The sequence below is a fragment of the Macaca fascicularis genome, chromosome 9 (genome assembly GCF_037993035.2).
Source record: "Macaca fascicularis isolate 582-1 chromosome 9, T2T-MFA8v1.1".
In the NCBI taxonomy this organism is placed as follows: Eukaryota; Metazoa; Chordata; class Mammalia; order Primates; family Cercopithecidae; genus Macaca; species Macaca fascicularis.
Window position 1 is genome coordinate 104,224,526 of NC_088383.1, and position 27,449 is coordinate 104,251,974.

General features: G+C 44.1%; 1 protein-coding gene across 50 annotated transcripts in view; it reads right to left on the reverse strand.

The window, feature by feature from the left end:
- Positions 1 to 5,620: 5,620 nt before the first annotated feature.
- The window catches only part of SORBS1 (sorbin and SH3 domain containing 1), a 252,720-nt gene continuing 230,891 nt past the window's right edge, over positions 5,621 to 27,449 (reverse strand). For 48 of the 50 annotated variants that reach the window (XM_074002273.1, XM_074002256.1, XM_074002270.1 and 45 more), the window contains 3 exons: positions 16,456 to 16,514; positions 12,500 to 12,612; positions 5,621 to 8,991 (listed from right to left, as the gene is read on the reverse strand). In XM_074002273.1, the coding sequence (XP_073858374.1) occupies positions 8,924 to 8,991; positions 12,500 to 12,612; positions 16,456 to 16,514 (240 nt within the window). In that variant the 3' untranslated portion in view covers positions 5,621 to 8,923. Of the gene's footprint in view, positions 8,992 to 12,499; positions 12,613 to 16,455; positions 16,515 to 17,243; positions 17,304 to 27,449 lie in introns of all 50 variants that reach the window. The other 2 variants (XM_065521180.1, XM_065521179.1) reach the window with 1 other exon arrangement.

Genomic DNA, 27,449 nt, shown 5'->3' on the forward strand with positions numbered 1-27,449 from the left:
GTCTTCTTTTCCACAAGATAATGAGACATATCTGCATCACATAAGCTGGCATTCGTTGGGCCGTATGTTATTGCAGCTGGAGTTATTCTTAATTGATACAGAAAATAAGAGTGCAAGTTTTTGTCCACTTTTAGCTTTGCAGATCTATTAACACCACATATGGGAGCTACAGTGCAGGTGACAAAGAGTTCAGACTGGTGGTCAGGAAATACAGGTTCGAGGCTGGACCACACTTCTGAGAGGTTTGTGAGTGCTGGAGAGTAAGATGACATGAAATTGGCAGATTTCTTCTATGCCATTACTGCTGTCTCGGCTCTGGCAGAAGACTGACTGAGGAGGGACATACACCTTTAATGCAACTTTCAGTGTTCAAGCACATAGTAGGCGCTCATCAAATGGTTATCACTATTATTCAGTGAGGTAGCTTTTGAAGATGTTATAGTCTTTTGGTAAAGTTTAGGTGATCCAGAGGTATACTGGTCCACAGTCTTGTCCCAGCTCTGTGCCTTGCAGGCAGTAGAGTGTGATCAATGGAAAGGACACTGGCTTTGGAGTCAGACTGAAGCCATGTACTTGCACATATACCCTGGGGCTGAACTCCTTTGAGTCTCAGTTCCCTCACCTGTCAATGGAGATAGGAATACTTTCCTCACCGAGGTGGTATTAAAAGATAATGCATGGAAAGTGCTGGTATACAGTAGGCAATAGAAGATTGGGGAGCTCCGATGTGGACATTGCAGGTTGCCTTCCAAATTTCCTTTTCTTCCTCCTTCCTAGAAGAACCTCACTTTGGTCCAGGCATCTTTCCCTCCTAAATGAAAAAACTCAGACTCAGACAGCCTATGTGGCATTTCTGAGGTCTCACAAAGTAGGTAAGCCTAAGAGGTCTTTGAACTCACGTCTTCAGACTGCCAGCCCATTGTTCTTTCCAATACCTCTCCTTTTTTCAAGAATTCGTGCGTTTATCCAAAACAACAAAATACCAGAACTTAGAAGTTCTATTTTTTTTTTTGAGACGGAATCTCTCTTTGTCGTCCAGGCTAGAGTGCAGTGGCACGATCTCGGCTCACTGCAAGCTCCACTTCCCGGGTTCACGCCATTCTCCTGCCTCTGCCTCCCAAGTAGCTGGGACTACAGGTGCCCGCCACCACACCCGGCTAATTTTTTGTATTTTTAGTAGAGACAGGGTTTAACCGTGTTAGCCAGGATGGTCTCGATCTCCTGACCTCATGATCTGCCTGCCTCGGCCTCCCAAAGTGCTAGGATTACAGGCGTGAGCCACCGCGCCCGGCCAGAAGTTCTAAACTGTAGTCCACTCCTCCCCAAGTGAGTGATCCAAGCATGAGACAAAAGCCACAAAGGTTTTTCTTTTTTCTTTTTTTCAGTGGCACAATCTCGGCTCACTGCAACCTCTGCCTCCAGGTTCAGGCGATTTTCCTGCCTCAGCCTCCCAAGTAGCTGGGATTACAGGCGCCCAACCACCATGCCCGGCTAATTTTTGTCTTTTTAGTAGAGACAGGTTTTCACCATGTTGGCCAGGCTGGTCTCGAACTCCTGACCTTGGGTGATCCACCCACCTTGGCCTCCCAGAGTGCTGGGATTACAGGCATGAGTCACCATGCCTGGCCAAAAGCCACAAAGGATTTTACAACCTTACCTTGGAAGTTGCACTTTTCTGCGACCTTCTACTGGTCACACAGACCAATCCTGATAGAATGGAGAAGGGGACCACACAAGGGCCTGAATACCAGGAGGTTACGGTGACTGGAGGCATCTTTGGACACTGACTACCACAAGTACCTTCACATGATTTGAAAATAGTTTTGACATTATGAATCTCTCAAAAGGGCTTGGAGATTCCAAAGGGACCATGAACCATGCTTTGAGATCATCAATTTACATTATGCTACTATTGAAGATGATTTGATCTCCCTTTTGCAGATTGGTCTGTTTGTCAGATATTACTTGAAAAACAAGTAAACCCTAAGGGTAGAGAGACTCTTAATCTACTCAGTATTTTGCCCCTGACAAGGCCAGAGTGAGGGTCCTGGAAGACCAGTGCAGTGGTCCTCCGGGACAGACTTCATAGTGTCACACGGTGGTTCACAACTTCTCATTATGGATTTTTGCATCTATGGATTTATCTTAAATGTTCTATAATATTTTCAATCTGAACCACTTTGTTGGCTAATTTGTTCCAAAAATTACCTGTATTAAGTGATAAGTTCTTTGATTTGTCCTAAAAGACCTTGGTTAAGTGTTCCTGAGACAGGTGTGGTGGTGTCTATGTGCTAAGACTTGGAAAAATACTCCCATGTACAACTCATCCAAACATCCTCTGTGACTTCTGAGACATTAACTTGGTTCCCTTCCATTAGAGTCCTGATATTTTTAGCATGAGATACGGTTGTGCTGTGCACCCCTGGTCACATTGGCCGCCTCCTCTGGGATTTCTCCTCCCACTCTATTCTTGTCAAGACCCTGGCTAGCAAAACTTCAGCACATAGCCTGCTTTCAGCTACACTGTAGTTTATACTGGGACAGGACAATAGTGTTCCATTTTCAAAGTGTGTTACAATAACTCTCCAAGTCCAGTGGACAATTGAGTTCTCTCTCCGGCTTCCTTTTCCCCTTCTTAGAGCAGACACCCCCTCCCCCGGCCATTCCTCTCCCTCATTCTTTGAGGTTTTGGTTGAGCTGCCAATCTACCCATCTCGGCCTCCCAGAGTGCTGGGATTACAGGTGTGAGTTGCCATGCCGAGCCAAAAGCCACAAAGGTTTTTACAACTAAAGTTGCCTCTTTAGTCAAAGTGATTGGTCTAGGGAAGGGTAAATATCCAGACTGGGCCTGCCAGCATCTGGAGTTGTTTTCAGGGAAAGCCAAATAGGAAAGTACTTTTGCCTTGAGAATTTGGAGTCAGAGAGCTGGAAGAAGGAGGCTGGAGCAGCCTGCAACCATGTTTCCCACTGGGGCATTCAGTAGGTGAAAATGTAGCCAAACAAAACGCCAAGAATAAGACAAATACTGATGAGAGTTTGAGTCTCTGGATTAACCCCTGACTGAGGCTAGTTCCAGCGCCTTTTGGTATGTCTCAGCCAATGCAGTAGTGTTAGGTTTTTGTTTTTTTGAGATGGAATGCAGTGGCGCGATCTCAGCTCACTGCAACCTTGGTTTTTGTTTTTTTGAGATGGAATGCAGTGGCGCGATCTCAGCTCACTGCAACCTTTGCCTCGTGGGTTCCTGCAATTCTGCCTTAGCCTCCCGAGTAGCTGGGATTACAGGCGCACAACCATGGCCGGCTAATTTTAGTATTTTTAGTAGAGATAGGTTTCACCATATTGGTCAGGCTGGTCTCGAACTCCTGACCTCAGGTGATCCACCTACCTCGGCCTCCCAGTGTTGAGATTACAGGAGTGAGCCACCATGCCCAGCCTAGGCGTCTACCATTTAATCACTGAAAGGGCCTTCCCACAATTGACTCTTTGGGCCATAATTATATTGGGAGAGATCTGCTCTCCGCAGGAGCATGTATTGAGAGAAAATAACAGAGGGCTGAGAATGCAGTGAAGATCTAGAAAGAGGATGAAGAAGGGGCTGGCCAGCCAAAAGCAGGTGAACCAAGGAGCAGCAATTCATGGAAGCAGACAATGTAGGAGTTTTAACTGGGTGGTGGGAAACACAGTTCCATGGACTTGATGGGAATATAATTGGAACTTTTGGGAAGGCAATTTGGAAATCTCTTAAGGTTTGAAATGTTCCTGCTCTATGAGCCAATAATTCTACTCAAAGCAGCATTGTTTGTTGTGGTAAAAAGCTGGCAATAACCTCAAATACTTGCATCATCAATAGAGGATGGGTTACGTAAGTTATGGAAATACATCCAAGTTCTACCAAAGGAAAGTAAAAGTGTATGAGACTACATAAAGCATTTTAGAGACATGTGTGTTTAGTATGTGTAGAGAAGCAAGCTGGGAGGACCATATATTGGAGTGATCTCTGTGAGGAGTGTTATTACGCAGAACTTTCACTTTCTATGTTTGTATGAAACCAGCATAATATGAAAGATTAATTCGTTGTTTCTGCCACTGTAAGAAAATGGTTTCCCTTCTTTCATTGTTGGTAGAACATATTCTGAGTTCTAGGATCTCTGGTCTCAAGGGCTTCTTTATCCGTTTGTTTGATCAACAAAGGATTGAGTGCCACATTAGACTCTCTTCTTGGTGCCAGGCATATATTAGCAAAGCAGAGTCACTAATCCCACCAAATTTACAGGATTGCTTGTGAAGACAAATCTCAGATGGTGGTAAGTGTTATGGAGAAACAGAGCAGGAAGAGGGGGATGGAACGCAGTGGGTGGGGACACTAGTTTCCTAAATGTATGTAAAGTAGTCACAGAAAGCCCCATTGAGAAGACAACAGGAAGACCTAAAGGAGGAAGAAAACCATGCAGCTCTTGGGGAAAGGGCCTTCCAGGGGATTGCAAACATGAAGACCCTAAACCTCAAATGTGCTTAATGAGTCTGAGGCCACAAAGAGGGCGGTGTGGCTGGAATGAAGGAGATAATTCAGGGGTCAGGGGGAGGGGAGGAGCAGTATGTCTACAGACTTGCCATTGTACCACATTAGCGAGATGAGAAGCCCCTAGAGGGTTTTGGACCAACATTTAGATGATCACTCTGGTTGCTCTGTCTAGACAAGACTAGAGGGGGCAAGAGCAGAAGCAGGGAAGCCAGTTAGAAAGTTATTGCAATGATCCAGGTGAGAGAAAACGGCTTGGGCTATGATGGTAGAAGTGGTTGGCTTCTAAAAGTAGTTAGGAGGTAAGCTGACGGATTTGTTGGAGACAAGGGTTCATAGGGCCTGTGATTCAGGGCCTAGTGTTAAAGACTGTCAGACCCTTGAAAGAAGAGACTGTTAGGCCCCTCTCCTACACATGTTTGAGGCCCAGGTACACCGAGTTACTCCAGAGGCAGCATTGCAAACTGGTGCATTTAGTTGGAGGTGGAGGACAGAACCCAGGGAGAGAGGGTAGAGGTGTGAGCTTTCCTATTAGGGGACAGATCCGTGCCTCATGTACAGCAGACCCCATCCCAGACTAAGATGGCGGTAGTTGTAGCCATGGGATGCCAGGGGAGACTGCATGCCTAGTGCCTTAACATATTTGGTTTGGAGGAGAAAAAGGACAGATTGCATTTTCGCCCACCCATACCAAGAGAGGACTCACAGCCAGATTAATTTTATTTAGAAAAACAAAGTGCTATGTCATTTCCCATACCCATGTTTTACACAGCAAATCTAGACCCGTTATACATATTTTATAATGTTTTACTTTTGTTTTTAAAGACATTTGTGCATTACTTTTGTTATCAGAACAAATACAAACATATTTTAGAAATAATGGCAAAATGGTCAACAGTAATCAATTAATTCAGAGGGTCAGGAGTTTGGTTATTCAGAAAAAAGGTAAGAAGTGGTGTCTTCAAGGAGGTGGCAGAAGGCAGATGGTAAATGATTAAGAATGGAAAGGACGGTATGAGAAATTGAAGCAGTGAATTTAAGCCTCATTTGAGAAGCTTGGCAAAGGAAGGAAAGAAACAATGAATGGCCAGAACAAACATATGCCACGCAATTCTGAATAAAGTTTATTAAATAATATGTACAGCAAATGTAGTAATTCAACACATCTATTTATCAAATCAATCCACTGCAATGAAGAAAAATAAACGAACAGAAAAATCTATGTCTGCATAGGACATGCTCTCAGTGTGTAATTTAAATGGCAATACTTTAAATTAATTGGTTATATATGTCAGTTATTTTTCTTTCAGAATATAATCTTTTTTGTAGTAACCTATTCTAGCAATAGGACTTAATATGACTGCAGATAAATAGGACTGCAAAAACCAAAAAACCAAAATAATGAAATTAAAAAGGAAAAAAAACTATAACTGAGATCATAGTTACCTTCCCTCCCCAATAGAATAATTATCATAAATTTTAACACTTTACAATGGCTATTTTTGTGCTAAAAATCTGTAGGTGGGTTATTTGGAATTCCTTCATTTAAATAAAAATGCAAAAAACTTCATGACTTCCTTACTTTACCCCCTTCCATTCAAATTTTTAAAATTATTTTTCTATACAAGGTAGGTACATGGGCTATACAAAGTTAAATATACATATTTACAGTCCCACTTCTTAAGCACATGATGTTTTTTTTTTTTCTTTTACTGATCCCAGAGAGACTGCAAAAGATAAGGAGTTTGGGGCTTGCCTTTACCCGGAAGCATGGCTAATATATCAAAATGTGTTGCAAGGCATGCCGCCAGTTAGTAGCACTTGCTATTAATAAACCTGTATAAACATTTCAGCATAAAAATAGGTACTTTATATTACTAAATGTCTGAAGACAAAAGAGCAATTGGAAACCTCTGTTCCTTGTTTCATCATACATAGGAAGGCGACGTGATGCAAATTTTAACACATGATTTCATTAAAGACGGGCAAATTGGTGAGGCATACCTGAATTTCTGGAGATATACAAATGCGTGAGGCTGGCATCATATGCAAATGTGGCTTTACGAATTGGTTTTATTTTCTAGCTGTATTTAAAGAGGTGTTCAAAATTACCTACTTAATCAAGAAGCACCCCTCAAAAAACTATTAGATAAGATAGTGTTATTAATCGTTTGCATCTAAAGACCAGGAAATACATTAGCCAATACATTCCAAAATCGGTGAAATGCTGCCGTGCAAATTGCACGTGCATATGCATTTTTACTATATTCCCTCAGAGACAGTAAAAAAAAAAAACACAACAACAACAACAACAAAAAACCAGTGCTCTTAGATGGTGGAGCAGACCTTCCAAAGCAAGACGTCTTACTCTTACTGGGTCTTAAGGAAAATCAGGACGTCTCCTTCTACCCAGAAAGCTCACCCCCTCCAGTGCCATAGCCTTTTCCCTTGGGATTAAGGCCCTGCTCTGTCATACTTAAAAACAAATGTCTGTGGGAAGAGGTAACTCATTCCTATTATCAATCACTTACACTTTAGTGTGAATGAATTAGTGGCAGTTTCTTTCCTGAGAACAGGATTTGAAAGAACAATAGGGAGAAAGTGAGGGTACTGCGGCTGTCTGGTGGAGGGTGGGAAGCTGGTGGGATCCTAAGATGGGTATTTGTGACAGCAGCTGAGCCACAGGCATTGAAAACAAATTTTGCCTACCTGTAAAGACTTTAGACTTTGGGACAATGGTCCTGGGGTAATTCTGAGCTATATGCAGACAGCCAGGGCTTCCTGTATACAACCCTACCACCTATAATTGTTACTCCTATTTGTGAGCTTGGATGTGTATCTGTGGGGGGAGATGACAGTTTGGAGACTCTGGAAAATATTCCAGGTATTTCCAGCTATGAACTACCCTCAGACAAAGGTTCTTCCAGCACCCTAGTTGTTTAAAAGTGAGCTAATGGAGATGGAAATATGACAATGCTTTCTAGGATTCCTCCAGGGAAAATTCATCTCTTCCTCCCTCACGCCCTTCTCAGCACTTATCACGGTCTCTCTTGATTAAGTTCATTTTCCTGTGTCTGTCTCCCCAATCACCTCGAGTTCCTGGTGGGCAGGGAATGGGTCATTTCTGCATTTGTCTCACTCGGGGGTCTAAGAGAGGCCGATAAACGTCCTTGAGTTGGACAGAGCTGTGACCACGCACCCCAGATGTCACAGGGGCCTCTCTCTTCTGATCTGGCCCCCACAAAGAACAGACGTCCTGGTTGCCGCTGGTAGTGGCAGAATTGCTGCTTCAGTCTGAAGAGAAGCCTTGCCAGGGTGTACTCAGATTCACAACCCTGGTTACTACATTTTGTGTGATCCTTGAACTCCTACAGGGAGTAGATCTGGAGCCACAGCAAACCCTGGGCATGTCTTGCTTTTGGTTGTCCCCCCAGCAGCCAGCGTATATTGCTGTATGTTAAATGAATGAATGAACATCATTTTTGGTTTTCTATGAGAATAGGCCTTCCAATTCCAAACTGTCCCAGGCAAACACAAGCCAGAAAAGAAAGGTTAGCAACAGTGCTCTGAAAAATGCAGCTGCGCTGTCCTGAAGGTAACCATTTCTAAAAGCCAAGGATATGGGAAAAGAATGAACCACAAGTGGCCTCCAGAGCCACAGGGCTTCCTGACTTCATCACTCAGAAAACAGACATAACCTATCTGCTTGGCCATCTGCTCCCCAGTTCTCATGGGCAAACCTTGTGTGCTTTTCTGTCTGAACACCAGGGCAGTCAACGGCACTGCTACACAGCAGGCTGAATGCATTGGGCGCCTAAGTTTTGCCTCCGTTTCCCCATCCACACCTCAGCAGGTTGAGTGAGGGATTTGGTCTTGGGGCAGTTTGGGGGACTCCACCTTTGTCTAGGGGACAGTATTGGCAGCCCAGACTGACCTCCAGCAGTTAGAGGATCAGCTGGCTCCAGGGGAGCTGGGAAATGTAGGTTGGGGGTCTTGGTGCATCCTTGGGCTTGAAGCCTTCAGGATCAATGATTCCTTTGAGATGGGAGCTCTCTAAGGCTGGGGCAGGAGGAGGCATTTCTGGCTAACTCTGATCCCAGACTATGCTTCAGGTCAGATTACCCAAGAGGTGGAGGGGAGGGGAAAGGCTGGAGTGGCTCCCAGAAGCGGCTAAGTAAATACAATTTGTCTCAATTCTTTTTGTTCAGCACACTAGTTCAGCCCTGTCTAATACACAGTAACCTTAGACAGGCTTGGGTTTTAAACACAACACTTCTCTGCCCCTGTCTTTTGCTTCTTACTTTATCCACTGTATTAATTTTCCTACTGACTCAACTAAAAAGATCGGTTCATGAATGATGCTTCATCCTCCAATAAAAATAATCTCCATGGTTTTCAGTCTTCTTATAGATACAAAGGTTTTACATAGTTGCCTGGAAAAGTACCAAACTGCCTTGTCCTTCTTGAAGTACCTACAAAAAAGCACACACATACGAAACGTGAGAAGACCCACTCACTTGAGTTGAGATAGCACGCTGCAGGGATGTCTGCTCAAACGCCCCTTGTTAACAGTCCTGCAGCTTAGAGAACACCATATGGTTTCCAAAGTCCTTTCCCCTACCTTATCTCACTTAGGCTGCCAAATAATGCTGGGTGGTAAGCAATGTAGGCATTTCTAGTACTCCTGTTTTTCAGAAGAAGGAACCCAGGTTCAGAGAGTGGAAGTAACATGTCTGAGGTTCCACCGCTTAGTAAGTATCAGAGGCAGAATCTGAACCGAGGTCTTCTGACTCCCAGTCCATTGCTCTTTCTAACACTTCTGCTTTCTGGAGGAATTCACACATTTATCTGACACAAGAAGATACCTGGGATTTAGATTTTCTAGACCATGCAGTTTCTGAAAGCCCACTGACTATGGCCACCCATCAAAAGGAAATTCCTATCAAGCTTGTGCCTAAGACCCCAGTTGAGTCCCCATCTTTGGTACTAACCTTGTTAGGGCTCCTGCTAAGCCAGGAGCACTGAGCCATCTGGGAACAAAGCCCTTCCTGGGCTGCTCCACAGGCAGCACTGCTGATCCTTAATCTAGTTCCTTCCCTTGGGATTCTCTCTCTAAAGCAGGAGTGGCAGATATATGTTGTGTCATCATTATCCTCTCTTTAGCAGACATCCCAATTTGATAATTGCACCCTTATCACAATTGGCTTAGATTTGGCTTCGGAATCCTGTTGCACACAACATCTCAAGCAGCCACTACCAGTGGGTTGGAATTAGTACCCAAAGTGAAACTTCTAAGCTAAAAAAAAATATATTAAAGCTTAGGACACCTAAAACATCTAGTTGAACTCCTACGGAGAATGGCTAAGAAGGCTAGAGAACTGAGATGGTAAGGTCCAGAGATAATAAGAAACTTGCCTAGGGCCACATAGCTAGTTAGCATCTTCCCTTATGGATGAGAAAAATGAGTTCCGCTAGGCTACTTTATTTGTAGTTTGAAAACGCTACTTTTCGAAGTGACCAAGGAGGCTGGGCATGGTGGCTCACGCCTACAATCCCAGCACTTTGGGAGGTTGAGGCAGGCAGATCACTTGAGGTCAGGAGTTTGAGACCAGCCTGGCCAAGATGGTAAAACCCCATCTCCATTAAAAATATAAAAATTAGCTAGGCGTGGTGATGCTGACCTGTAGTCCCAGCTACTTGGGAGGCTGACCCAGGAGAATCGCTTGAACCTGGGAGGCAGAGCCTGCAGTGAGCCAAGTTCATGCCACTGTACTTGAGCCTGGGTGACAAACCAAGACTCTATCTCAAAAAAAAAAAAAAAAAAAAAAAAAAAAAAAAAAAATAGTGAAGAGTTCAAGGATGCAAGGAAGATACTCATCCCAAAATACTTCCTTTACCCAGCTGCCTGGCAGGCCTTTGTTAGAGAACTGGTGCTCCTTCCCACACCTAAGTTCTCATAAAAAAAACATACTGCTGAACGAGTTTAACAGCTAGTGCTTACTAGCGCTGCACTCTCTAAAATGATAGCCATGTGTGACTACTGAGCACTTGAAATGCAGCTAGTCTGAAACGAGCGGCGCTGTTAACTATAAAATACACATTGGGTTTCAAAGACTTAGTATGAAAAGATGTCTGTAAAATAACTCACTAACAATTTTTAATATTGATTACATGTTCAGATGATAGCATTTTGAACGCACTGGGTTTACAAAATACATTAGAATTAATTTCACTGGTTTCTTTTTACTCTTTTCCATGGGGCTTCTAGAACATTTTAAATTTCATACACAGCTTACACTGTGTTTCTATTGGATTGTGCTGCCCTGGAGTGGTCATTGACTTCTCAGACCTGATTTCTTTTTTTTTTTTGAGACGGAGTCTCGCTTTGCCACCCAGGCTGGAGTGCAGCTGCGCGATCTTGGCTCACTGCAAGCTCCACCTCCCGGGTTCACGCCATTCTCCTGCCTCAGCCTCCCAGTAGCTGGGACTACAGGCGCCCGCCACCACGCCCGGCTAATTTTTTGTATTTTTAATAGAGACGGGGTTTCACCGTGTTAGCCAGGATGGTCTCAATCTCCTGACCTCGTGATCCACCCGCCTCGGCCTCCCAAAGTGCTGGGATTACAGGCTTGAGCCACCGCGCCCGGCCTCAGACCTGATTTCTAATGAACAGACGACTCAAGGTAGTGAGGGCTGTGGGCTTCTGTGGACCTTGGGAGGATGGGGTAGTTCTCTAAGAGGCTGGTGAGCACAAAGTAAATCTTTCTGACTTCTCATTCATGTTGAGGTCTTGCTGTCCTCACCACCCCAGTCCTGATACTACTTTGCTTTAACAAAGCTTTGCCAGAAAAATCAGGGAAGGGCTGGTCTTTGGAAAGAAGATGAAGGTAAAGTCACTTCTATGGGGAGAAACTGAGGCAAAGAGTGGGTCAATATCTCCCAACATTATATGCATGCCTGAGCAGAAAGAACACAGATTTTAGGAGAGATGGGTGGCCTGAGTTCAAATCCTGGCCCCACTATTTGCTACCTTGGTGATCTTCTTGTTCGGGCCTCAGTTTTCGAATCTGATAAATGAAGATAATTCTTATCTTACTGGGCTGTTTGTTGAGAGAACGTCAATAAAAGCATAACAAACACAGTGTCTGGTTTGTAACAGAATCTCAATAAGTTTGATCTCTCTCCTTCTTATACAGGCAAATCCTTTAATTAAGCAGGCTGCTTTGATTAATACTACTGAAAGCCTGGAGGAAACAAGGTCTTTAGAATGTCTACACATATGCCTGAGTTTCATGGTGGAGACACAGGGTCAGTCAAAAATTTTCTTGTGTTATTTCACAAGGGTTTTAAAGATAAAATTTCCAGATGCAAAATAGACACATGCACAATATAAATGTAAGTGGAAACTAGGGCCAGGCACAGTGGCTTACGCCTGTAATCCCAACACTTCGGGAGGTCGAGGCGGGTGGATCACCTGAGATCAGGAGTTCAAGACCAGCCTGACCAACAAGGTGAAACCCCATCTCTATCAAAAATACAAAAATTAGCCAGGCGTGGTAGCAGGTGCCTGTAGTCCCAGCTATTTGGGAGACTAAGACAGGAGAATTGCTTGAACCTGGGAGGCAGAGGTTGCAGTGAGCCAAGATCACGCCACTGCACTCCAGCCTGGGCGACAGAGCGAGATTCTGTCTCAATAAATAAATAAATAAAAATAAAAAAAATAAAACATAAATGGAAACCCAATTAATAAATTTGACTACTGCTCTTCTGTGCAGCAGATTTGGTTTCAGGTTCAACATAAGCAACATCCACACCATCCTAATAGCAACACAGACTGGTGGCCCAGAATTCCCAAGGTTGTAAAAAGCTCAGAAGGCTCTTCTTTCTGTGCAGAGAAGATTGCTTTGCTTTTTGCATGGCTCTTCGCCCCGTTATTCCCTCAATACACAACTAGTAAGAAAAGCATGATGAGATTCTTACCAACAAACCATCCATCGTCACATTTTTCCATGACATCAACGATATCTCCATCGCGGAGTTCCAACTCATCATCATTCTGTGGTATATAGCTATATAATGCTTGATAGCTAAATCTATACATGAAAAAAATGAATAGTAAGTGACTCAAATGTTGACAGGATTAAATAATGAATTTTTAAACTCCATTTCAAGTTCAATCAACATTTCAGTAGTGTTTCCTACTTATCAGTAGGGATAAAAGCATTTTATTGACTATTTCCCTAATAACTTAGCATTTGCGGAGATGCATTCCACATATAAGTTAATTAAGGCTGAAGGATGGAGAACTTCTGACAAGCAAGCCATGATCAGTCCTCTTACTTAGCTTCATTTGGTCACCACAGCCAAGCCTTTTTATCTAGAGCACCTCCCACTCTACCCCGACCTCTGCCTTTTTTTTTTTTTTTTTTGAGACGGAGTCTGGCTCTGTCGCCCAGGCTGGAGTGCAGTGGGCGATCTCGGCTCACTGCAAGCTCCGCCTCCCAGGTTCACGCCATTCTCCTGCCTCAGCCTCCCGAGTAGCTAGGACTACAGGCGCCCGCCACCTCGCCTGGCTAAGTTTTTGTATTTTTAGTAGAGACGGGGTTTCACGATGTTAGCCAAGATGGTCTTGATCTCCTGACCTCGTGATCCGCCCGCCTCGGCCTCCCAAAGTGCTGGGATTACAGGCGTGAGCCACCATGCCCGGCCGACCTCTGCCTTTAAAGCAGTGGTCCCCAACCTTTTAGGCACCAGGGACTGGTTTCGTGGGAGACAATTTTTCGACAGACGGGGTGAGGTCTGGGGGATGGTTTGGGGATGAAACTATCGGGACATTAGTTAGATTCTCATAAGGAGGGCATAACCTGGATCCCTCACATGTGCAGTTCACAATAGGGTTCATGCTCCTGTGAGAATCTAATGCACTGCTGATCTGACAGGAGGCAGAACTCAGGTGCTAATGCCTGGGGATTGGGGACCCCTGCTTTAAAGTAAACCAAGCCTTTTCCTTAACATAGGATAATCTATGTAGATTATGAAGCACAATCAGAAGTTATTTGGGCCCAGAGACATTACATTCTGGTCATACAAATGGAGAACATAAAACATTTGTTTTTTAAAAATGTGTGTGTGTATAATAGCCATATATAATACATATAATAGCTATATATATGCTATTAAAAGTACATTCCAATTGCTTCACTGCTTAGCAAAACCATCTTGAGTTTCTTTACATGCCTGAACACATTTCATTCACTGCTTTTAAATGTGGATGTCATTTTTCTGAAACCCTTGAAAGCTTTTTTTCTTTTTTCTATCCCAGTGAGCATTGAGGGCAAGATTTTTATTTACTTGCTAGTTGGCCTGAGGCATTGGGTCTATGCTGTTTTGTCTGTTCTAACAGCCACTGCTTGTGGTGAAATCTGATCCTTGCTTTGGCATCAAGGAAAAGCTTTGTTTTTATTTATTTCTTCAACAAATACATAAGAGGCACCTACTATGCACCAACTTCACAACTCTGTTTATTATTTTGAGACACAACAGTAGCAGGCAAAACTGTAAATGGGCCAATCATCTACCATTTCCAGTAGATGTCAATGAATTCCAGTGTGCGAGCAAGAAAGACTAGAAACAAGCAAGTGGAGTCACTTCCCAGGAATGAGAGGTTCATTCTTCTCTGCTAAAACCAAAGGGACAACTTTACTTTCCATATTTATCCAAACGTATTGATAATTTGGTGGATGGATCTGGTTGCCAGAAGGAAGGTCTCAAATGAGGAATTAAGAGATGAAGATCAATTTCCAATTGGTAAATACTTTTTTTTTTTTTTTCATGTTTCTGTATTTGCCTGCTGTCTCCTACTCAATTTGGAGTCCCCTACTGGCCTCCCAAAACATGCTCTTGCCAGTTTCTTAGAATGCCTGGGCCCTTTAACTCCCACCATGGCTGCTTTGCCAGCCTCAGCCCTGGGAAATAACTCCAATATCTGCTTCTCTGTTTTCACTCCCAGACAGTGGAGACTGGCTGGACAAAGTCCCACACTCTTGTTGCTTGGGTCCCCCAGTCAGTTCTAATTTGGGATGAACCTCATACTCCTCAGAACATTGTCCCATGGGGTCCTTCCCCCAGCTCTCCTGCCAATCCTGGTGTCCCCAGCTCAGCCAAGAGCTCTCACTCTACACCCACTTCTCGAGTTGGAAGCTTGCTGTGCGCAGCACCTTAATCCTCCTCCCCTCCAGATTTAAGTCTCTGTGCCTCCACTCACCTTCCTGCCTCTGCTCCCACACATGAGGAAAGAAAGGTCCCTTCTCCAAGCCATGTTGAACCCCCTTCCTGGGCTCTTCCTTCACTTACTTCTTTTTTTTTTCCTTTTTGTTTTAGACAGAGTCTTGATCTATCTCTAGGCTGGAGTGCAATGGTGCAATCTCAGCTCACTGCAACCTCTGCCTCCCGAGTTCAAGCGATTCTCCTGCCTCAGCCTCCGGAGTAGCTGGGACTACAGGCGCGCACCACCACGCCCAGCTAATTTTTGTATTTTTAGTAGAGACAGGGTTTCACCATGTTGGCCAGGACAGTCTCGATCTCTTGTCCTCGTGATCCACCCACCTTGTCCGCCCAAAGTGCTGGGATTACAGCTGTGAGCACCTGGCCTCACTTAGATCTTATTTGCGTTAATTGGCATTTTACTCTGGTACAAATGTGCTTGTCTCTGCACCCTAAAAACACCTCCCCTGCCTCTGCTATTCCCTTGATCTACAGCCCCCCGCCTTCCACTCACCATCGACCCTTCCTAACACAGCACCTGCTGCCACCCCTACTAACACCAACCCTGCCCTATCAGAGGTCACCAGGGATTTTTCCAATTGCCATGGAAAATGCCTGGTGGAAATTTCTCATTTCCCACTCTTGGCCTCTCTGGGCAGGTGACACTGCTGACCAGATGCTGCAGCTGTTCTGTGAAAGCGAACGTCTTTAGACCCTCACTGGCATCTCCTGTTGCCCCTTCTCTGTCTCTGTGGCTGGCTAGGCTTCTTCACCTGTATCTCTGTTGGTAATCATACTCACTTCGATGGTTACAAAATGCCCACTGTGTCCTGGCTCAGGCCCTCATGGCTTCTTAGCTGGATTGATGTCTTCTAACAAACATCTTTGTCCCTGGTCTATGAAATCTACCTTCCACTCTGTTGCCAGAGTTATCTCCCTAAAACAAAATATGATCAATATGTTCCTTACTTCAAAAACCTTCAGTGGCTCCCTAGTACCTACAGAATAAAATCCAAACTTACTTCAACTGCATTCTGGAATCTACCATCTGGTCCCATCCCACCTCTGAGCTTCATCTCTATCTCTTCCATGAAGCATATGCTGCAGCTACACGGGCTCTTTCAAGTTCTCCAAATACACCCACTCTATGCCCTTGCACATGTGGTCCTCACCTCTGGGAAGATATTTTCCTCCCTTTTCTAGCTCTCAGAAACCAATTTGTCTTTCAGTGCTTGGTCCAAATCTCTCTTTCTCTGTGCACAGAGTTTTCTCCTATGTGCTTAAAACATAGGAGGTATCCGATAATTTTTTATGAATGAATGAATGAAGCAACCCTTTCATTCATGGCTGGTCAGAATTAACCATTCCTTCCTCTAACTTCCTGCTACACTAGCACTGAAATCAGTCAGCACAGCTCTCATTTGCCATTCTACAGCAGTTAATCTTTACCTGTCTCTCTCCCCCAGCAGTCTATGATGGCCTTTATTTACCTGCCACCTGTTTTTACCTCGGCTGATGCGGAACATGTCCTTCACTAGAAATCCTTAGGAGAGAACCTGGGAGTAATTCACTCATTTCTGCAAACAACTGCCCCATATTCAGCCAGTGACCCGCTTTCTAAGACCAACAGTCCTCTGGGAACATGAGAACTGAAGTTCACCAGGAGTACTTACAAATCTTGTGAGGTTTGACTCCTGTCGGGGGTGACTCTTCGCTGCTGGGCTTGAGGTTGCTGAGAAATGATTAAAGATGATTTATTGTCAGAAGGGGATACCTTGTGATGAAAGTCAAGGGGATGAGAAACAGTGCCGCAGTAATGAACAGATTTTTCGGCAATGTTTATGATCTCATTGCAAACCGCTTCCTGTGAGGTGGCCCCAAGATATCCAGAAACCCCAATAAAACAGTCAACATGGGGACAAAAAAAAAGAAAGAGAGGAAGAGATGTAACATTCCAGACGAAGCACATAAGTCCAGGGAGAAAACAGAGTTGAAGATCCAGGTTAAAAAAATAGATATTCCAGTAGTGGAGTGCAGGAGGGATCCAGGCGTAAGCATGGAAAAACAGGTAAGATACAGAAGAATTTGGAATTTAGTAAGAATATTAAAAAAAAAAAAAAAAAAGGAAGCAGCATAAAAGCCTGTAATTAGTGAGTAACTGTTACAAATGGAATACTTTAGGGTAGAAATGCAAGTATGTATCCCCGATCATGCACTAATACATTAATTTAATCCCACATATAGGCAAAGTAGAAATATTGTCTCTAAATTCCTCTGCTCTTTACCAGGGGCTGGGGGTAAGGGAGTGGCCTAACATCTCGTTCTACTATAATAGCCACAGAATTCTTGTAAATAATGTTTCTGTGGGTTAACCAGGCATCATTCTAGTCTAGATTCCAAAAGCAGGATCAGTAAAAATTCTCTTTGGAAAGGCTGCAGTCTTATTCAACAGGCATCTTACCACATAGCTCTTTTCAGATTCTGTGAGATCAGGTCCTGCTCTCAATGAATGATGAGAAAGCTGTGATCACCAAGCAAATTATAAGGGAGACATTTTAGCAGATGTCACATTGGAAAGGATTCAAAATAAAAGCATGAGCAAATCCACGTACCACACCATCACGCTTGGATGACACCGGATACTGGCGGCCTATGGCCACCAAGTCTCCACAACAACACGGTGGGTGCACAGAAGAAAATGCAAATGTAGAGTTAGAAGCAAGCATCCGGGAAATGAAATGGGAAACTGGAAACATGGCTGCAGTGAGGTGAGGATGAACAACACAGGGTCCCCAGACTGGTAGGAGAGAGACTCAGAAAGGCCATCTTAGCCATGTCCCTTCACACATATTGGTCCCCTCACGCTCGGCTAGTAAGTATCTAGGGAAGGCTGCTGAACCCAAAGCCAGTTTTGGTTATTTTGTTGACAGGAAGGCCCCTCTAGCAGAGCAGGCCCGTAGAACCATCAGGTCTGCTGTATTTCAGAAACTTAGAAAAGGGAATAACATTTTGAAAACTTCCTTGGTAAGATTTGAAGTATCAACCAAGATCATTCCCCTGGAAAAATCTGCAAATGACACACTCCGGTGAGGTATGAGATGAGTTCAGATAGCTTGTAGGACAGAGCTTGCTTCCAGAAATAGGACTGTGTGTGACAAAACTGTCACTCTTCACTTACCAACCCAGGTACCACATGCTGACACAGAAACACATGGTCAAGCAGACCCGCCTTTTGAGTGGGGCTTCCATTGCAGGGGCCAGGCCTTCACTAGAAGAGTGTTTAGAACCATGTCCCCCAGAGAGGATTCAATTCTAAGCTCTAGGAAGTTTTTCTAAGTAAATACCCTGAAGAGCCAACCTTGAAAAAATCCTCCAGGTAACATGCAATAATAGCAACAGGCCAGCCAGGCATGGTGGCTCACGCCTGTAATCCCAGCACTTTGGGAGGACAAGGCAGGAGGACTGCTTGAGCCTGGGAGTTGGAGACCAGCCTGGGCAACAAAGCAAAACCCCGTCTCTACGAAAAAAATACAAAAATTAGCCAGGTGTGGCAGCATATACCTGTAGTCCCAGCTGCTTGGGATCAACTGAGCCAGGGAGATTCAGGCTGCAGTGAGCCATGATTGCAATACTGCACTCCAGCCTGGGTGACAAAGCAAGACCCTGTCTCAAAAAAAAAAAGCAATAGGCCACAATTCCAGGGCCTTCTAGACGCACACTTAGAAATCTTTTGTGTATGACCCACTTGTTTCACAGAGAGACAGAGAGAGTGAGAGCCTCCCCTGAGGTTACACAGCAAGTCAGTGGTAGGCTTTTCTCCTGGCTTCATCTATTGTCCCATCTGACCTTGTCTTTCATCCTTAGACCATCTTCTACTTTATAGAGTGTGCTCATTGACCTCATCTTCAGTGAGTCCCTCAGAAACCCTGGAGTCAGGAAAGACAGGGTTTGTCATTGTTTTCTTTAAAAACCAAGTAAGCTGATGCTCAAAGGGGTTTCGTGCATTCCTCAATATCACACAGCAAGTAAGAGGTAAAGTGGCTTGGCTGCTCTTTCCCCTCCACCAGACCACCCCCTCCTGTTCACCTCCACTGGAAATGTCTTCATCCGTTAGCAAGCCCTGCAGGACTAACTTCCATTGCAGGCATCATTTCAATACCACTGTCCTTTCAGGAAGCCTCTTCAAGTTCTCCAAACCCCCTCTAAACTGCAACCACTCAAACCAGTCACCCTGCACTCTGACAGGAGCAAAGGAAGAGGCACAACTAAAGGGGCCATGTCATGCTCCTTCTGCAATGACTCTGGATGTTAGGTCTTTGCCAGGTGACTGGGAGCCGACCTCGTGTGGCTCCACTTACCACCCACACTCCACTCACCGCCTCTGGATTAAGGTGTCCGTATCACAAAGGAAAGAAATGGACATTTCCAAGTAACTTCTATGTGGGCTTTCAGAAGAATGAAACTTACTCGGGGCACCTTGAGTGGGTGATAATGATATGCAGATTTTAACATGACAGAAGGGAGAACTTCCAAACAATCCAACAATACAAGGGGCTGCCACAAGAGGAAATGAGTTGGCTGCCATGGCAGCTGTTTAAGCTGAGGCTGCTGTGGACTATAACTAATTGGGATATTGTAGAGCCATCCTTCTTAAACTTTAATGTATATATACATATCACTTGGGACCCTGTTAAAATGTAGACTCTGACTTGATACACCTGGACTGTATTGTGAAATTCTGCATTTCTACTTGGTAGTACTGACGCTGCTGGTTCACAGACCAACTTTAGGCAGCAAGGGTGCAGAGGACCTCAACTGCCCTACACTGAGATTCTTTGGCTACAGTATGCCAAGACCGGTGGTCTGGGTCACACCTCATGAAAACAAAAGTTCTCATAAAAAATAAAATATTTCCAAATTCCAGCTGGTGGCCTCATGACCTCAGGTCAAATGCAGTACAAAAAAAAAAGAGAGGATATAGACAATCTCTTGGCAAGATCTCCATAGCTTACAGAAACCTAGCATCCTTCCACTCAGCTTCACTCATCCCAAAGGAGTGACTGGAATCAATTATCTGGCAAACAATTTGGTGCTGAAAAGAGGATCAGTGAATCAAATACAGTAAAAAGAACCTGATATTTTACAAGGATATATAGGTCCTTTACATACCTGACTTTTGTACTAACCCTCTGACTTGAGGAGTGCAGAATAAGGAATTTAAGGCTCAGAGGAGTTCCATCCCAGGCACTACTTTTTTTTTTTTTTTTTTGAGACGGAGTTTCACTCTGTCACCCAGGTGCAATCTGGGCTCACTGTAACCTCTGTTTCCCAGGTTCAAGCAATTCTCTTGCCTCAGCCTCCCAAGTAGCTGGGATTACAGGCATGGGCCACCACAGTCAGCTAATTTTTTTGTATTTTTAGTAGAGATGGTGTTTCACCATGTTAGTCAGGCTGGTCTCGAACCCCTGACCTCAAATGACCCACCTACCTCGGCCTCCCAAGGTGCTGGGATTACAGGCGTGAGCCACTGTGCCCGGCCCCACTTCTATACTCTTGTCCTTTTCGGAAGAGTCTTTGAGTTCGCTAAACTCCTTCTAAACTGCAGTCACTCAAACAAGTCACCTCAGACTCTGACAGAAGTAAAGGAAGGGATAAAATGAAAGGGGCCATTTCATGCTTCTTCTACAATGTCTCAGGACATTAAGGCCTTTGCCAGGTGGCTGGGACCTGACCTTGTGAGGTTTGCACAAAGTAGTGTGAGAGCTGAGCCCTTTGACGTCTAATCTCCATATACCACCTGCCACCTCCCTCTTGAATCATGATTCGATTGCTTGTGTAACTATGATAGCAATACCCAATTTCTGCCTTGTCTGAAAACAGGCACTATCTATCATTTCTCTTCTTGAATACTTTTTACTCTAGGTGTTCAAAGACATTTCCTTATATAAAAGATACGGTGTATGGCAATAGCATCCAATCATTAATTGTGAACTATAGTACTGAAAGGGATATTGATGGCCCACCTTGTACCTTCCTTGGTCTCAGGCCATACCCCAAGCTAAGGATAATCATCATCATAGCTTTAACATCTGTATAGTACAAACTTAACCCCATTCCTAAGAGGTAGGGATGACTGAGTGCCTCACTTAGCGTTTATTGAATAAATGAAGGAAGAAGTCAAGATAAACATTTATTCTATCAGCTAAGACTCAATTTCTCTCTGTTTAGATTTAAGTGAAATAGCTTACATAACTGAAATGTAAACCAGTTTTGTTTTGTTTTTTTTCAGGGGACGGAGACATGGCATGGGGGTAGACCCTCAGTGGAAACGGAAACCATCACTATCCATCACAAGAATCAGCCCTTCATTTTGCAGGCTGTTTATCCTCAGATTTTTTTTTCCCCTCTAGGTATGTTTTTTTTTTTTCCTGTCCCCATTTTCTAACCACTTTACAGCTTTGCATTGTGCTTCTTCTGGACCTGTCCTGTCCAAGATGGTAGCCAGTAGCCACAGGTGGCTGTTGGACACTTGAGATGTAGCAAGTATGAAGTGAAACGTGTTATGTGTAAAAATAGACACTGGATTTCAAAAACTTAGTACAAAATAAAGAATGTAAAATCTCAGTAATAATTTTTAGTTAAAATTTCAGTTGTTCCATTTTACTGTGTCTACTAGAACATTTTAAAATCACACATGTGGCTCACATTATATTTCTACTAGACAATGCTGCTCTGAACCCTCCCCAGGTCCTCAGGGTCTGCCCTTATTTAAGCCTAAAAGAAGATACAAATTCTAACAAGGACTTCATTAGGGTTAAGAATAAAGGGAGTATATCTCATGCGAAGGACATTGCCGACTCTGGCGATGGCATTCTAGTTTTTCACTTGTTTACAAAACAACGAGCCCAGCACATGCGCGCGCGCACACACTGCACTTCCCTCCTTTCCCCCATTAATAGTAAGCAGATGATAGTCCGTGATCTAGAAACTGCTTTCTTCTGTATTTGTACACAAGTCGCCTCTCCCGGCCTGGAGTGCTTGCTTCATTCTCCCCAGTTGGGTGAACCTGCATGCGTCCTTGCTGTTGCCCTTCTACTTTCAGTTCACAGAAATCCCCCAGAAATCAGATCTTAGCCTCCCTGGAGCTGTTAATCCCTTTGGATCCACAGAACACCTGGCGCTACTGTGGAGTTACTAAGCATCCGCTTCCAGCTTTGGGTGTGCGCCAAGGCCTTGTGGACCCAAATCAATTGCACACAGGCTACAGAACAGCAGGAAGTCCTGACGATGTGGACAGGACAGAGAAACTCAACTGCTCCCGGCCCCAAATCCCCTCTAGAAACAGCGCGAGGCTCTGCTGCTCCCCTAATCTGCCCAAGTCTCACAGAGACGGCACTCCTCTAGTCGTCTCACGTCCCAAGTCTTCTCAGACCCCACCCCACCTTTCTCATGACCTACCCTGACCTCCCAGTGGGACAGTGAGAAAATCCGGGTTCCAGGCCATGCTCTGTACTAACTGATTGTCTTGTGAACAAAATGCTTAATGTCTTAGGACTTCGAGTTCTAAAATACTTAAGAGGATTGGACATAATTTACATAAATGTCCTTTTTGGCTTTAACGCTCCATGATTGCAATGTGCCTGTCCTATGGGTTAAGAAGTAGGAGTGGCCAGGGGCTGAGCTGGCTTAAGGGAGGCAGCACTCTACTCATTGCTTACTGAAGACTGGCAGGGGGAAGGCTTTTGACTACAGCCTCCAGATATGGCTGGAGTGCTCACTTCTGGAAGCATCCCAAGTGACTGCCCCAGAATAGTCATAGAAGATTTGCACCTACTGGAACATCATGGGCAAACTCTTCCAGGGGAGTAGAAAGGCCCGAATGATTCAGTCTCCTGGGTTTGAGCTTCAGGAAATCACCAGAGCACCCTCTAAACAGCCTCTGACTCCACTGAGTTATCTTATTAAGTTTACTGAGAAAAAGATCACAGCTTAAATACAAAATGAATTACAAACAACTAGTTCAATTGCTTACCACCTAGATTTTATCTCCTTGCTAATCGCTCAATAGACAACACATTTACTTTGTTGTAATTTGAATCTGATTACAACACTAAACTTACATGCTCAGTAAATATTCACCCAGTGCTCAGACTTCTCTTCATAGACTATCATACAGTCTTCTCTTTCTTTCATAAGACAGTTAGGGGAGTAATGGCAGATACATACTCAAGTGTAAAGAAACCAAAGGCTTTCCAAGAATAGCTTATGCCTTTATACTGAAGGTAGAAGAAACTAATTTGGGGAGCACAAATTCCAAATTTTCTAAATTCTCGATTTGTGTAACCCAAAGTAAAATGATTTTCCCATTCTCTATTTTCTTCTCTTCCCCCCACCGTCCCCCGCCACCATTTTCTCTCTTAGGTGGAACAGGGTAAGGTGGATAAAGTAAACTACTTTTGTTTCATTTCCGTGGTACCTTGACATCACACAACAGGTTATTTATGATTCCATTACAGGCTCTGCGCTAGCTGCTTTCATCTCTATTATATTTCATTTAATTCTCATAGTAACCCAAGAAGGTGCTCAACATTGACCTCATTTTACAAATGAGAAAACGAAGACCTGCCATGTCTGAGTTGGGAATGTGAACAGTTAGTATTGGAACATCTGTCTCTCAGACTCCAAGTTCTGCACACTCCACCACACCCCAACCTTCGAGGTTTGTGTTCTGCCAGAGGAAGATATCAGAAGAGCTAGAGAGGGATGCTGACCAACAGGTCACCTTAATTTGTCCAGTACCCTGTGGCTGGCACTTTCTACTGACATGCCCCATTCTCCTAACACTTTCATAAGGGTACACACTTTAGCTTTGGGTCTTAGTCCCTTACCCTTTTTTTTTTTTTTTCCTGTTGTTCAGGTTAGACTGCAGTGGTGTGATCATGGCTCACTGTAGCCTTGACCTCCCAGACCCAAGCATTCTTTCCATCTCAGCTTCCCAAGTAACTGGAACCACAGGTACTCGCCACCACTCCTGGCTAATGTTTTTATTTTTGTAGAGACGTAGTCTCCCTGTGCTGCTCAGGCTGGTCTCGAACTCCTGAGCTTAAGAGATCTTCCTGTGTTGGCCCCCGAAAGTGTGAGCCACCATGCCCGGCCAGTTCCCTAACATTAGTGTTGAGAGAATACCTGCTGCTTATTTTTGTAAGTACTGCAGCCAACGTCTCTCCCCATCCCGTAAGCTGTTAAATGCCCTCTATTTAGAGATTTCCCTTCTGAGTGAGTCAAAGGAAAATGTCTCCTATATTTACTTGAGTATCTTAACATTTAAATTTTCTTTTTTCTTGCAGGTTACATCACAGCTTCCTCTTCTATTTCTGATTTCCATCCTCAAGGCAGGCCTATGCCTCTGTTCTTATCTTTCTGGGAATGAACTTAGTTTCCTTGTGTTGAGAAGTGTTCCCTCTGAAGTCACATCTTTCTGTCTTGAGTCACTTTGCCTCCTTCTCCCTTCTCTAAGCCTATAGTTTGTTCTCATGCTTCTCAGACAGATGCTTTGAGGACACACAGCTTTCCTGTATATTGAGATTTTATTTGATTAGCTTCCTTCCCTTTAGGAACCAAACTAACATCACAAAAGTTTTGTCACTTTCCTCAGGCCTTGGTTTTCTCATCTCATTGTAAAAGACTGGAGGCTCTTAACCTACTGGTCTGTCACAGATGGACTTGGGTGTGGGCCTCTTGAAACGATGCAAAACTGTGTGTCACTCTCCTCCCCAAACTACTGGCCTACAGTCCTCAGCTGATCTCAGATTCTCAAAGGTTCTTGATCTAGAAAAAGTTATCAGTTACTGGAGTAGATGGTCTCTAAATATTCTTTTTAATTCAAAAGTTCTAGGAGGTACTCTCACACATTGTAAAAACTCTTAAAAACCAAGGCTGGATGCCAGTCAACAAATAGTGCTTCTGTCATGGAGAAACTCCGTAAATATTTGATCATGCAAGTGATAGGCTTTTTCAAGATGATCTTCCCTTTGCTTTCTTTTTCTATTTTTTAGTGGAACAACCAATTTGATCTGTAACTGACTGTGAACAATGAATTGAGATAACTCACTACCATCAGACCTGTGCCCCTTACTTTCTTTTCCTTTGTTTACTTTTTAAAGTTTTTTTGAAGTAGAGTCTTGCTCTGTCACCCAGGCTGGAGTGCAGTGGCATGCTCTCAGCTCACTGCAACCTCCACCTCCTGGGTTCAAGCAATTCTCATGCCTCAGCCTCCCGAGTAGCTTGGATTACAGATGTCTACCACCATGCCTGGCTAATTTTTCTATTTTTAGTAGAGACAGGGTTTCGCCATGTTGGCCAGGCTGGTCTTAAACTCCTGGCCTCAAGTGATCTGCCTGCCTCGGCCTCCCAAGTGCTGGGATTACAGGCACGAGCCACCATGCCCAGCGTACCTTCTTGATTGTTCCAAATGTTGTTGGCCAAAATTGCGCTCAAGAAAATCCAAGAACTTCGGTGATAATTCTGAATGCTTGGGCATTTTGTATGCACATTTTTCATCCAATAAGTTGTCTCTCAAAAATTAAAAGGAAGAGCTTCTATTTTTCCATTGTGAAGGTCTGTAAATTGATTATAAACCCCTGACTTAAACTTTTGTATGTGTTCTTCTTTCTCATTTCAACTAAAATTCATGCAGGATTTTTACCTAATCAAAGGATATCAAAGCTAAAAGGAATGGCATTTTTCTTGTCTGAATCTTTTGTTTATGGACAGAGTAGCTGCCAGGAAAGAGAAGTGACTCAACCAAAGATACCTGGCAAACCAATGGCAGAGCTAGAGCTAGAACTTGGAACCCTGACTCTCAATCCAGTGCTCTTCCCACCCCTTCCTGATGTCCCTGAAGACCCTTGCATTCATTTCACTCACTCTCTTCTGCTGTTCAGATAAAAAACACACCTAAAAACATGGGCAACTGACCCAGTGTAAACCAGTTTAGGAGGGAAAAGTCAAACCATTTCACACGAAGTGTCCACACATTTGCAGAGTTGAAGGAGGTGGGCAGGTGACTGATTCAAAGGGTCACCGTGACTCCTGACGTAGGTTCTGGTCCCAGCCCCTTCTCCAGAAATCCCCTTTTCTATTCACATGTGGACACCAGAAGCCTCACCCAAACCAGGAATGCATCATTCTCCATGCATACCTTTCATGGTCCTACCTCTGGGCCTTTGCTTGAGCTATTTGCCTTGAGTCCCACCCTCCTGTTGTACACCTGTGAGAAAAACTCTTATTCTTTAAGGCTCAGATTAAATGCTACTTTTTTGAGGAGAGCAAAATCACCTGGTGACCATCCAGCAGGCCCCAGAGGCAAAAACTCCTTATCTGAGGAATTTAGAAGGGAGCAATGACCACCTGGTGACCATCAAACAGGCCAAATTCTTTATCTGGGAAAATCAGAAGTAATTAGACTTCCCTATCATTTAAAGCAGGCATCTGGTCCCAGATTTCTTTCCCTCCAAATTTATAAGTAACTAGAATTTCTACACATCTCTGGAATGGCATGCTGAAACTCATTGTGCAACCCTTGCTGACATTAAGGCACCAAAACATCTACAGATGTAATCATTTATGACCTATGTGGCCAGTATGGTCCAAATTGCCCCTAAGCTTCCGCCTTAAGGTCCATAAACACTCCTGAAGAAAATCCACCACAGTGCGCTCAGTCCTCTCTCACTGAGTGCCCTGCTGCACCCTTTTGCAGTATTCTTTCTTTCTAATAAACTTTCCTTCTTCAAACCTATACTGTTATCAGTCAATTTTTCTTACCAACACTCAAGTCAACCACCTCCTCGTGCTGGGGCTCTGACATCCTGCCCAGCATTTTTTTTCCTGAGGTTTCCAGACAACCACCTTCCTCCCTTGTTATTATTTCTCCCCATCTTGATCTTCCAGGGGGTGTAGTTTGTGACTCTCTTTCCTTATTTGCATTATAATTATTTGGGAACAGATCTTACTCCCCTGTTGGAGATCCTAAACTCCTTTAGTTGGGGTCAGTCATTGTTTGTCTTTTCTTTCTTTCTTCCTTTCTTTCTTTCTTTCTTTCTTTCTTTCTTTTTTTTTTTTTTGAGACGGGGTCTTGCTCTGTCACCCAGGCTGGAGTGCAGTGGCCCTATCTCTGCTCACTGCAATCTCTGCTTCCTGAGTTCAAGTGATTCTCCCACCTCAGCCTACCAAGTAGCTGGGATTACAGGCATGCACCACCACGCCCAGCTGATTTTTTTTATTTTTTAGAAGAGATTTTTGTATTTTTAGAAGAGATGGGGTTTCCCTATGCTGGCTGGTCTCAAACTCCTGACCTCAAGAGATCCGCCTGCCTCAGGCTCCCGAAGTGCTGGGATTACAGGTGTAAGCCACCTGTAATCCCAGATTACAGGTGTCTGGCTTGCCTTTTCTTTCATTCAACAAATATTCACTGAGTGCCTTCCATACATCAGGTATCATGGTCTTGCCCTTGGAGCACTGATACTTGATGGGAACACAGGGAAGCAAAGGGGGCTGAGAGAGGCTCACTCACTCAGACCATTGCAGGGGCTGTGGCAGCACAAAGTCAGAGCACTGAATCCACTCATGCAGGGGTGGGGGAGGCTGTCAGGAAAGGTGTTAAAGGAAA